General features: G+C 39.5%; 1 protein-coding gene across 2 annotated transcripts in view; it reads right to left on the minus strand.

Moving 5' to 3' along the window:
• PRKG1 (protein kinase cGMP-dependent 1) overlaps positions 1–12,440 on the minus strand; it is a 523,150-nt gene that overhangs the window by 121,060 nt on the left and 389,650 nt on the right. For both annotated transcript variants that reach the window (XM_062001370.1, XM_062001369.1), the window contains exons 6-7: positions 7,203–7,280; positions 3,272–3,366 (exon numbers count right to left, since the gene is read on the minus strand). In XM_062001370.1, the coding sequence (XP_061857354.1) occupies positions 3,272–3,366; positions 7,203–7,280 (173 nt within the window). The remainder of the gene's footprint in view (positions 1–3,271; positions 3,367–7,202; positions 7,281–12,440) is intronic.

Consider the following 12,440-nt stretch of genomic DNA (forward strand, 5'->3'; position numbering starts at 1 on the left):
CCACAGGAAGCTCACTCTGCAGCAAGTTCCTAGCAGAACCTGGGAACCCATGCAGAGAGGAGCCCACACTAGAGCACGTTTGGTTGAAGGAATTGTGACCACGTCTGTTCCTGAATGACTATATCCCCCATGGATGAGACCCATGCTGGAGAAGTTTGTGGAGGACTATCTCCCATGGGAGAGACCTCACACTGCACCAGGAGAAGGAAGCAGCAGCAAAGACCATTTGTGATGAACTGACTGTAACTCCCATTCCCCATCCCCCTGTGCCACAGGGAGAGGAGGTAGAAATTCATGAAGAAGGGAAGGGTGGGGGAAGGTGTTTTAAGCTTTAGTTTTTTATTTTTCATTTCCCTACTTTGTTTTGATTGATTGTTAAATAAATCAAACCCTTTCTACCTAAGCTGAGTCTGTTTTGCCCATGACAGTAACTGCTGAATAATCTCCCTGTCCTTATCTCGACTCACAAGCTCTTTGTTTTATTTCTCTCTCCCTTTTTCAGTTAAGGAGGAGGAGTAAAAGAACAACTTGGTGGGCATCTGGTGCTCAGCCAGGGTCAAACCACCATGACAATTTATTGAACTGATGAATGCTTTACAGTATTTTCAAACTATTCAATTTAAATCTAGCTACAAAAAAACTGAGCTTATTAGCAAACTAGAGACATGGCTGCTTCATGTATGCTGTCCCCTTAGGAAAAAACAGGTATTATGCTTTCCCTGCACGTTGAGAACATACTCTTAATTATTAACTTTTGTCATGGTTTGACCCAGTGATCACAGCAGCACCATGACAGTCTCTCGCTTGGTGCCCCATTTACTCCCACCCTTGGTAGGATGGCAGAGGCCCCAATGAAACGGGAGTAAAAAGATAAGCAAGGTTGTTGTCGATTGAGACAAGGGCAGGGAGAGCTCGCTGTCAATTACAGTTCCAGGCAAAACAGACTCCAGTACTGAACTTAGAGAGGAAAGTAGGAAAGTTTATTCTACAAGAAACAGAACGGAATAAAAGCAAAAGGGAGTAGGATGATGAGAAAATTACAACCAGCACTTTAAGATCTCCCTCCCCCATCCCTCCTTTCTTCCTGGGCCCAGCTCACTGCTCCCGATATCTCTACATCCTCCCCCCTCAATGGCTCAGGGGGGCAGGGAATGGGGCATGTGGTCAGTCTCTCACAGATGGGCTCTGCTGCTTCTGTCTTCTCAGAGGAGGACAACTCCTTGCATTCTTCCCCTGCTCCAACACAGAGTTCCTCCCTTAGGACACAGTCCTTAATGAACTTCCCTGGCGTGGGTTGTTCCCAGCAGCTGCGGCTTCTGCCAATACAGGATCCCTCACACGGGACACAGTCCTTGCTGAATATCTCTGGCGTGAGTTCTTTGCCATGGTTGCAGTTTCTGCAGTTACAGGGTCCCTCTCTCAGGACAAGGCCTCTTCTGGGCACAAGTTTATTGAGCTGCTTTGTCGTGGGTTTCTCCCCACAGTTACAGCTGTGGATATTGGGACCCTTCCTCAGGACACAGCCTGCTCCGGCCCTAGTGAAGTGATTGGGTCCCTCCCAAGGGACACAGCCTCCTCTGGTCATAGTCACTGTTCCTGGCTCGGGGCCGTTAATGAAGTGAATCGCTGCCCTTGTTCCAGGGTCAGCTTTAGCAAAATGAGTCTCTGCCCCTGATACGGTGTCTTTAAAGAAATGAAAATAAATCTCAGCTTTACCAGTCCTCTCCATAGAATGCAGGGGAGTCTCTGCTCCATTACATCTCCTCCTCTCTTTCCTCACTGACCTTGGAGTCCCCATGGTTGTTTCTCTCACTGTTCCTACTCCTTGCACCACCACCGGCCAGAAGAAGAAGGGACAGAAGAAGGAAGAAACAGGAAGAAGAAGGAGGAAGAAGCCTCCTCTTCTGGCTTCTTCTTAAAAAGTGATTGTGGAGGCATCTAATTCGCTCAGTCTCAGAAGTGGGTCTGGCTCAGAGCTGGGGAGAGTTTTGAGGAACTATTTACAGGAGCCATTTTTACACTCCCTTCCCCCTTACCATAAATGGTTGTCGTGTCAAATCATGACAACTTTCAATTTATTTTCAGAAGATCAAAGTTATTATATGTTGAATATTTAAATATATGCAGAGAAGTATTTATTGTATATTGACTAATCCAAGTCTGAGTAAGTTAGTGAAACTACTGTATTTGAAATGCTGAGAAAGTTTCATCCTGATGGTACTACTTTATTTGGCACACTATTGCCTGCTTTCACTATTAGAGCAGATACCACAATATATCAAGTGCTCTAAGAGTCAATTTTCTGTGAGGTTCTAAACAAATAAAGAAAAAAATATTTCTACTTTACATAGTTGTGGGACAAATTTAAGGTTACAGTTCATCTCCATTTTAGTATGAAAAAAGAAACCAAAATCAAGACACTTATTTAATAACCATTTTGTTTTATAATTCAAGGTATAGATTTGCAGGGGCAAGACTTGAGTTTTGTGCTGGATACATCTCCTTGGCTACCAAGAAGTAACATGAAATTTGTCCTTCAAATGTTCTGCTGCCTTCTTTTTGGGCTTAGGAGAGACTGAACACTTTATCACAGCATCAAAGAGAAGTCCGATAGCTCTTATGCCCAGGTAAGTACACAAGATGGGATAAGTGTTTGTCCATTACGATGAATGGGTGCCCTAAATTCCTACCTAAATTACATTTTACTATTCCTATTCTTATTCTTTTGTATAGCAATAAAGTATATCTCTATAATAATAATCTGTTGAGTATAGATTTACAACTTGTCTTCTTTTAGTTCACACCCAAAGGAAAATGTTTATATAAAATAGATCACTTGCATACAATTTCCACCTTCATATAGACACCATACAACAATTTAAAAACCACCACCACCACCCTGCCTTCAGCTGTCTACTCCACCAAGAAGATCACGATTATGCTCTTACTAAACATGAAAAATGTATAAGCAACCAGAGCTGCAAAACTGTAAAAAAAAAATTACCTTCAAATGCACAGTCAGAGAAGATAGTGGAAAGATAAAGTATTTGCTGATGTCTACAAACACAGGAAGATCTCTATTTGGCCACTCAACAGCAGAACAAAAGTTATTTTCCCATTAAGGTGCAGCCTCCTTGCAAGTGACATTGCCTGACTCCAAAAGCATAAACTCATTCCAGATCTCTTTCCAAATTGAAAGAGTTCTCTGAAAGCTGCAAAAGTCCTTGAAAAATCACCTTAACATAAGAGCTACATCATAAAGTGCACTTACCCTTGAAGGGCTTTTTCTCCAAACCAATCTCCTTTTCCCAGAGTACGGAGAAAGACTGGATCTTCACTGGGGGAGTCTTCACGAGTAACATTCACCTGTTGAAAAGCCAAAAAAATCCAGCATCTAAAAAAATTTTAATTAACAAATAGAACCTAGTTGTTCAGAGCGGGATTTTTCATCTTCCAGATCTCTCATGAAAAGCTCTGTATCTTCTCTGGGAACCATGTAACTGTCCAGAGTCCTCCACTCTTCCCTCAGCAACACCAATCAAAGATCCATCCAAGAAAATGAGCGGTTATTTTCCACTAAGGTACCTACTACTCTTGCCAAAATGCAATACTTTTGGGTTTTTGAAGGTATTAACTCTAAACATGGAGTTGACTGCACTAGTCATTGCCTGTATGGAGTCAGCAGCAGAAATAGGTTCCAAATATTTCCTGTGTATCAGACAGGCACACGGCATAGGCTTCTGTTAGCTTCTCTTCACATGATTTCTTGCATTTCTAAGTTTAATTAAGGGAAAATAATAACAAAAATAATCTACATTTAGACACAATTGAAATGAAACCGTTTAGAACATTAAAGGATGAAAGATAGTGAAAGAGAAAATAAATTACTGCTGATGGAAAGCAGATTTTTTTACCCACTGTAAAACCATGGGTAGTATTAATCTAGTGTAAGCCTAAATTAAAGAACTTTGCACTGCAATAAGAAGAAAATGACTTCACATCTGTCAGTCATCATTTCCTACTGCCTGGGGGGGGGGGGTCCTTTTTATTTTCTGAAATAATTTCATAAGAGAAACAGTAATTGGTCATTTGAACACCCTTGGCTCTGGTTTCCTGTGCCAGTATGAGATATAAATCCCAGACCCTGACATCCTGCTGGATGTTGAGGATGATGTAACATACCAAATATGTAAAGGGTTCCATGAAAGATGAATATTCTTGATGTAATGGACACCTATGAGAAATATTTCTTCCTTTTCAGCTGTTACCAAGGGTTAATCGTTCCTCTTACAGTATGAGAAGGCAGATGAAATACAATCCTCTGCCAGTGGTGATCACATCTCTCTGAGTTTTTAATCTATAAACCTAGTTGTGCAGTCTCTCTCTCTATGGTCAGTGGTGAGGGAGAGACATTTTCAAAGTCTGAGTTGTCCAAAATTTAATTGGGATGAACAAGTCTTGAGGTTCCTCACATACAGGGGAGAATATATCATTTGCTTCTTACAAATCAAATCTCAAAATCTGGGATGTCAGACACATCCTTTTGCATTTAGAGATATTTGAGTTTAATTTTAAATTTTTAGTGGCCCATACCTTCTCTCATCTCTTCTGTGGATGCTAAAACCAGTGGGTTTGAGTCATTAATGAGCAGTCAGACTACATCATACTACATTTAACATCTGCAGTGACTCACCAAAGATCAGATGAGATGAATGCATAAGGGATGAACCAGGAACAATTGCAGCTGGATGAAAAAATAACTTGGCCAAACAAAGGGAATTTTAATGCAGATTTAAGCTCTGTCTCTGTGACCTTTGTTGGTCCTAAGTTATGAGTGCTAGGCGATTATGGGAATGCAATTTCTATGTGGTTCAAAGCAATGAGTTGTCTGAGTAGCATGGCACCAATGAAGAGTCCAGACAATCCAGCATTAAATTGGTGCTGTGCCATGACTTTTAGAGTAAAAATGGTACACAACTGCACAGCATGTCACATGCTGGCAAGATATAGAACAGGGACAGAGCAACAGCACTGGCAAGCAGAAGGGACTGAGCTGTTTTCATCTGACACATTTTTCAACAAGATTTCCGCACGCAGGGTGTTTGGCACACATTTTATTTTTATCCACTTGATTTGAGGAAATTCACTAAAATAAACTAAACAAGCTCCGGAGTGGGATCAAGTGAAGTGGGTGGAGTTGAAGGAGAAAAAGGGGAAAGTATTTTGTTCCTGAAAGAAAATAGAGTAGAAGTATTTCTAAGCATTTCTGAGAGAAGTGCTGGGCTCAGAAATGTAAAAAAAAAAAATCTTCTTTATTCACTTGACTCTCACTACAGGCACTCCGACATAAAAAGGAAGGCAAAGGTTTTGTAAGCAGCTCTCACTGGTAGTACCCATGCTGTGATGTTGAATACAGAAAGTACATGTGAGGTCCAGGTGCATGAGGTGCAGTCAGCTTTTTTCTAAGGCTTATTAAGCTGCCTGGGTCAGGTTTTAGCATGAACATGGGCCATTATGTGCCCATTCTTCAGAAAATCCCAGACAGCATACATTGATTTATTAATTCTATATTTCATTGCTATTTATTCCATATTTCACTGCTGAGGTTTTATTCCTCCTATCCTGGGCTGTATACTTTGAATGGGATAGTTATTACATCCTCTGTATAGCACTTATGTCCCAACAGGGGCACTAAAACTCAACACTCTCCAATTCCAATTGGGGGTCAATCTCTTCTCTATAGCAACGAATGATAGAACACGAGGAAACAGATTTAACCTGCATCAGGGGAAGTTTAGGTTGGACATTAGGAAGAACTTTTTCACCAAGAGGTTTATTAATTCCAACCATAATGATTCCATGATTCTATAATTCTATGATTCAGTTTTTACAACCAAGGGACTCTCTTTGGAGATCAAGGACTGCTAGGAAGAGATGGGATCCACCTGACCAAAGTATCATTGCGAAAAGGCTTGTCAACACGGCAAGGAGGCCTTAAAATACTCATTGGGAGAGGGAGGCACACCTTCTCATTGTTTTTGCCCTTTAAAAAAGGGCAAAAGAACAACAATAAAAAAAAAAGGATTAGAAGTCTGTGCCATGGTTGTCCTCATTCTGGGAGAAGATAAAATATTACTTCTGAGTGGAGAGAAGCAAAGAGTGAATATTGTCAGACTTGGATTTCTGCAGTCCATGGTTACCTTCATTTCAAAAACTTCTCCATGGCTATCTTATTCATCTGTAAAAGAGGGATTTTTTTCCTTCCAGTAAAGATTAGGCCCCAGAGACAGTATGGAAGATGACAGTGAAAATCTAGATTTAGTACCCAAGAGCCGATAGCTGCCTAAGGAGACAACCCAATGGCGTGTACAACACCCACATTCTTCCTCTACAGATGCCATGAGGATTTTGCTACCCTTAATTAAGCAAAGTCGAAGTTGATATGTGCCTCAAACCTCAGATCCATGAACTAGGAGGCTGGGGTTGGCCTACTTTAAAGCATATTTATCCATGTGTGTTTACTTTCAATGTAACACATCTCATCTGCATTGGGAAATCACTGTGTATTCCCTTGGATATATCCATCCTGTGACATGGATAGAAGACAAATGTTCCTCAAATGTGATAGCTTTAGGATAAATACTAAAAAGTTTTTCAAAAGTTGAAAAAAAGGAAAACAAATTGTTCTATACAATCCCATCAGGACTTTATGGGAAAAAGAGGTCATAAAGTATATTTTCCCTGGGAGGAGTGGAACAGAAACTTAGACCTTTGTTTTTTCCCCAAGAAGAGAGTTCAGACTTCTCTGGCTTCCTATTGTTCAATTTGGAAAAAGTGAGAAGTGATAGCCATGGGTATGGAAGATGGATACTTAGCAAACAAAACATCAAGTATTGTAGGGTATAATGTTAAAAAATAAACAGCCTTTTGGTAATTTACTCAAAGTCTCAACAACAGTTTTCAACTCCAAAGTGTTCACTGTAAGCACACGTGTAAAACAGCATGAGATCTAATTCTTTCCCCTTCACTCTTCCACTCTTCCCTGCTGATACAATGCCAAGAAGTTTAATTAAATGTCAAGTTTTGCAACATTTGTGCCTCAGGGAGGGGAGAGAGAAAGTACTGTCTGGTGCTGAATTTTGAGTGCGCATCATCACCATTGTTGCCATCATCCCATTGGCCTTCAAAGGGTGTCAACGTACCTTTCCTTTGCTGATTATAAAGAAAGTGTCCCCTCGAGCACCTTGCCGTATAATGTACTCTCCGCTTTCATAGTGCGTCTGTAAGGGAGAAAAAAAAAAGATGAACAGACAGAATCAGAGACTGTTATTCAGCAGAGAGTCTGGCAGTTTTGCAAGATAACATTTGTGGAAACTTAACCCTGGGCCAGCTTTATCCCAGTCTGACACTGGCTGTGATTTAAAAATTGTCCTGTGTCAAGGAATATAATAATTAAAATGGAACCATTTATGCCTTGCCTATTTTTCTTCTCACTGTGCTAGTGCCAGCTTTTGCCCAGATGAATTATCTTCACAGCCTAAATCCATTTATAATAAGTAAACCAGACAGAGGAATTTTCAACAGTGAATGTGATACATGAACTAAACTGCAATAATATGTCTGTTGTAAAAATAGTTCTTTTTTGTTGTTGATTTTGGTATTCTTCCAGCTTTTCTAGCAGGGGCTTCATTCAATAAATACTTCTTGCTCTTCTCCTATCCGTATAGTAGTTTAATTTGTTGGGTTTTTTTTTTTGTCTTATTTTGTAGAGTATTCCCTACTAAATATGTCACAGCTTATCAACGCTTCCATCTAAAGTTAATAGGATAATTTCATCCTTTGTATTACCTCAACAAAATCAATATGCATTTATATATCACGAAAAATAGAAGCCAATATTTTCTAAACAAAGATTCTACATTTGCATATAGCCTACTGTAACCCTGCCATTTCATCCAGAGATGCTCTGTCCCCTGCAAACTGAGCAAACATCAGTCCAATAGCAAGCAGAGGCTGATGAATTTCCACCCAACTTTATTTACATCTTCTACAGGACAAATGGCTGCTGGATTTTTTTAATCAAGCCCCCACAGAGAGCAGCAGGCATCAAGTCTGCTGTGTCCCAGCACCTTCCTGTAACAAAACCTTCCCAAATATGCCTCATACTTTGTCTTGGGTGCGGTTTGAAGCCACACTGAAACACAAATCCTCAGAAAGTACCACCAGATCTTTCAGTCCCAAAGTATGTATAAACAACAGCAAGTATCGATTTGAGCTAAAACAGAGGAATTAATCAGAATCCTAGAATTTGGATAAGCTTGAGATGTTTTCTTTCAAGAGTATTTTATTGATCTGAATTTATTTATTTATCTTTACAGTCAACTTCTTTGGTGCCACTTACAGACTAATAATAGAATCCAACATAAAAATAAATAGGTGAAGGCTCATGTAAATGCATCTGAGAAAAAAAGCTCCTTGGTTTGGAAGCACTCCAACAAGAAACTTTCTCCTAAGAAAAAAAATGATGAAATAAAGTGATTTTAAAAAGTGTCTTGTTTTTTCTTGTTTTTTTGGTACATGCAACATATCTTAAATTAAAGATTGAAGGTTTCTTTAAAAAGAAGGTTTTAATTCTCCCATTAATATTTATGGCTTTGATTTCAGTATCCATTCTATACATGGTTTAACTCCTATAACTATTTAAATACTTTTTAAACTAAACTAAATATTACAAGTGTTCCCAGTGGAGCTCACCCCTGAAGCCAAAGTCAAGCATTATATTTATGGAAAGAATGTGTCAAAAAAACATCAAAAAAACCCAAACCCCAAAGAGAAAGCTCTAATTAGCTTTCTCAGGGAAAAAAAAGAACAGGTCCTTAATCAAAAAGTTTTCATAGGGAACAAACCAAATATATGTGTCAGTAAGAGGAAGTCATAAATGTATTATATAAACTCAAATTTCCCTTAAATTGACTTTTTCAGCATCAATGCAAACCTATCAGGAGAAGGGAGAATTAAAATAAAATGAAATTAGAGTCAGTCCATTTAGTATTTCGAAGTCTCTGGAGCATTTCTCAACTGCTGTAAGCCAGAACAGTGTCAGCAGATCAATCCAGTGCCTCAGATCAGCACATCTGACCCCTAAAATTATTTATCTATGTAACTCCTTTTTTTTCTTCATTGCAAATTCCACATAACATCAACTTGTTAATTCTCAGATCCTTGCCTCAGCAAACTGCCAGCTCCTGGTGTCTTTTACAGTGTTACGAGTTCTCAAGCTCAGGAGAACCAGGAATTTTTTTCAAATGGCTTTTGTGATTAATTCAAAACTAAGGTGCTGAACTAATAGTTGTTTTTTTGGTTTTTTTTTTAATCTAATGAATCTGAATTCCTGCATCTCATCCTTCCCAGAAAGGTTTCTATCACAATCCTCTATTGTGCAGAGAAACAACTTGCAGTTCAAACTCACAATATACCATTAACAGGAGGAAAAATAATCTTTCTCATTTCCCAACACTACACTCAAAGAGTCAAAACTTTGCTGGGAACAGCCAAAGCAGAGCACCTCAGATGAACACCCCTCCAAGGCTGGCCAGATGCATGCACATCTGGTCTCTGTGCAGGACTTGGCCTTGTGTCACCATCATCTGTGCCAACCACAACAGTAAGATGCCTTGCCCTGCTTTGAGAGTCCCTTGTGTGCCACATCACGATGAAGTTCTCCACAGCACACCAGGGGAGGCCTCACCCACCACACAGAGAAAACATGAGCTTTGCAACTTCAGATACCCATGTTTGGGTGAAGGCTTTCATCTGCCCATCTTACTTTGTCAGTTACCAATTTCAATTGGAGTTTCTGTTCCTGACCTATCATAAAAAAATGAGAAGTTTTTAAAGCCTGACAAAGAGTTGACACAAGTTGCAAGGAGACATTTTGATGCAGGAAAACAATCCAATGGTTAAACTTCAGAAAACCTCAATTTTCTTCTAGCTGAATGCCTTTGACTGCTGTGTTTATAATGAGAACATTTGGGAAAAGGTGGAAAATAGACTGTGCGTTTCGAGTACGATGTAACCCATGTCAGCTGTGGTGTTGAGAGGCCAAAATCCTGACGAAGGTCACATCAGGGGAGCAGAAACACAAAGGTGGCTTTGAAATGAGGATTTTCACTCCCAGCAGCCAGGATTGCACCACATAAACCAGTGTGGGTAATGTGAGTTTGCTCAATATATAAATCCGTCTCCTCCATAGTGGATTTGAAAAAAAAATACTCAGGCATCTAAATATGCTATTTTGCTGATGGTTGAAAAAAATATTCATGGAATCACTAGGAAAATTCCAAACATAAACAGCTTTCAAAATACTTTTGCTCCTGTTCTGAACTTTCTGCCTTAAACATTTTTTCAACTCTGAAATGGCAACACCAATGCTAACAGAATTTGCTTATTTATTGAAAAACTCTGAAAAACCGAGTACATTAATATTAGTCTTCTGTATTGAATCCCTTAAGAATCATAAAACTTTTTTTTGCTGATTTTATGTGTCTCATTCCTATGAACTATCTATAAAACGCTGCTCCCTGAAACAGCCAAAGAATAGAATCAACATACTGTGATCCTCTCCTCATTTAGACTGTGAATCAAAACACAGTGGGTAGGTCTGGTTTTTTGATACTCAAGATGTCTCAATACACCTCCAAACAGAAGCTTAATCAAAGCTAAGCAAGTGGTAAATTAAAATATGAGAAATATGCATCATTGATGGAAAGTGAGGGTAAACATAGATCTTTTACTTCAACATCATTACGGAGTATGGGGTTGGAAAAGCAGATGAGGAAGAATAAACAGATGACAATGCTGCTGACCACCTCATCCCATGTCCACCTACCACCATACACTGAGGGACAAGGAAGCGTAGACTGACCCATGATGGGGTATCTCGGCAGGAACCAGTACATTATTATCACACCTCCACCATCCTCAATGGTTTTCGCCTTGAGCTGGAAACCTGTGGAAGGCTCTACTACAACCTGGGATTGCAAATCTCTTTTTCTCACTAATGGATTACAAACTAACTCTTCCTGGAATGCAAAAAGTTCCACTTAAGGAAAAACTTTTTTACTGTATGGATGACAGAGCGCTGAAACAGACTGCCCAGGGAGAGTGTGGAGTCTCTTTCTGTGGAGGTTTTCAAAAACCACTTGAATGTGTTCCTGAGTGACCCAGGTCGACCTGCTTGAGCAGGGGAGTTGGATTAGATGATCTCTAGACGTCCCTTCCAACTCCTGCCATTCTGTAATTCTGTTATTCCTTTCAATTCCAACTAGGTATTCAAATATATATTTTAAAGTTTGAACTGTTTTGTAATAGTTATAAGAGATCATCTCCTTGGTAAAGCCTTGGGGTAAACATTTCATTTGTACTGCATTGAGGCACTGTGGTTTTTTAATGGACTGTGACAGAGATGAGAAAACAACATGCTTCTGGGCATATTTTGGACAGTCTGGCTGTCCTCTCCAATTACGGTGTCTTCTGCAGCTTTTAGGTTGCTTCTGACACTCACAAAAGCATCCCTTGATCAGCAACAGTCTTAATGCACCTAAAGGGACTAATCACATATGAAGACTCAAGTCCAGCATATGGAATAATACAAATCACTTCAAAGGGTGAGTTTATCTGTCCTCAGTTGAGATTTTGTTTCTATCCCCACAAGACAGGAAGTGAATATTTGGTAACAAACCAAGCTACAAATCAAACAAGGTGCAACTGATATGCTAAGTATTGCCTTTTCCTTAGACTAAAAAGAATATGGTGGCATGACTCCTAAAATCAAGATACAATATGAATTTCTGAGGATTCAGTCACACTGATTTCTCTGTGTGAAAGGACTATAACAGGATGTACGGGAGCAGTCAAAGAGATAAATTCAACAATCACTTTATTGAAGCAAAAGCAAGTGCAGCCTACACCATCTCCACTGGGTACAGAATGAAATGAATAAAACAGCAGTCCTACAACAGCCCTCTACTATTTCTGAAATGTAAAGATGCAATAAATGTTCCTAAATTGAATGATTCTTTGGTTAAATGATTACTTTTATTTCCTAGTAGGTTTTTGGGGGGTTTGATACTACTGCTTCATGACTCTGAATTTCACCATGCTGTGCAGACAGCCAGTGGGGAAGGACCATATAACATGTATAGGGACAGAGCTGGAACAATTCTTCTCTTCCCTTTTCTCAAAATCTCCTCCAATTTCAGTGTCCCAAAGTCATACAAGACATTTGCAAATTGAGCTGGAAGCCATTATCTCAGTATGAGCTGCTGAGGACAAGGCAAGATAGGCAATGGAAATAAGGTTATAAAAACAGAAATTGTGGAAGAGAGAAACTCAAAATATTCAGTTTAGAGCAAAAGGCAATCTCCAAACTGTGATTTTTG

The sequence above is a fragment of the Colius striatus genome, chromosome 8, assembly GCF_028858725.1.
Source record: "Colius striatus isolate bColStr4 chromosome 8, bColStr4.1.hap1, whole genome shotgun sequence".
Taxonomy (NCBI): domain Eukaryota; kingdom Metazoa; phylum Chordata; class Aves; order Coliiformes; family Coliidae; genus Colius; species Colius striatus.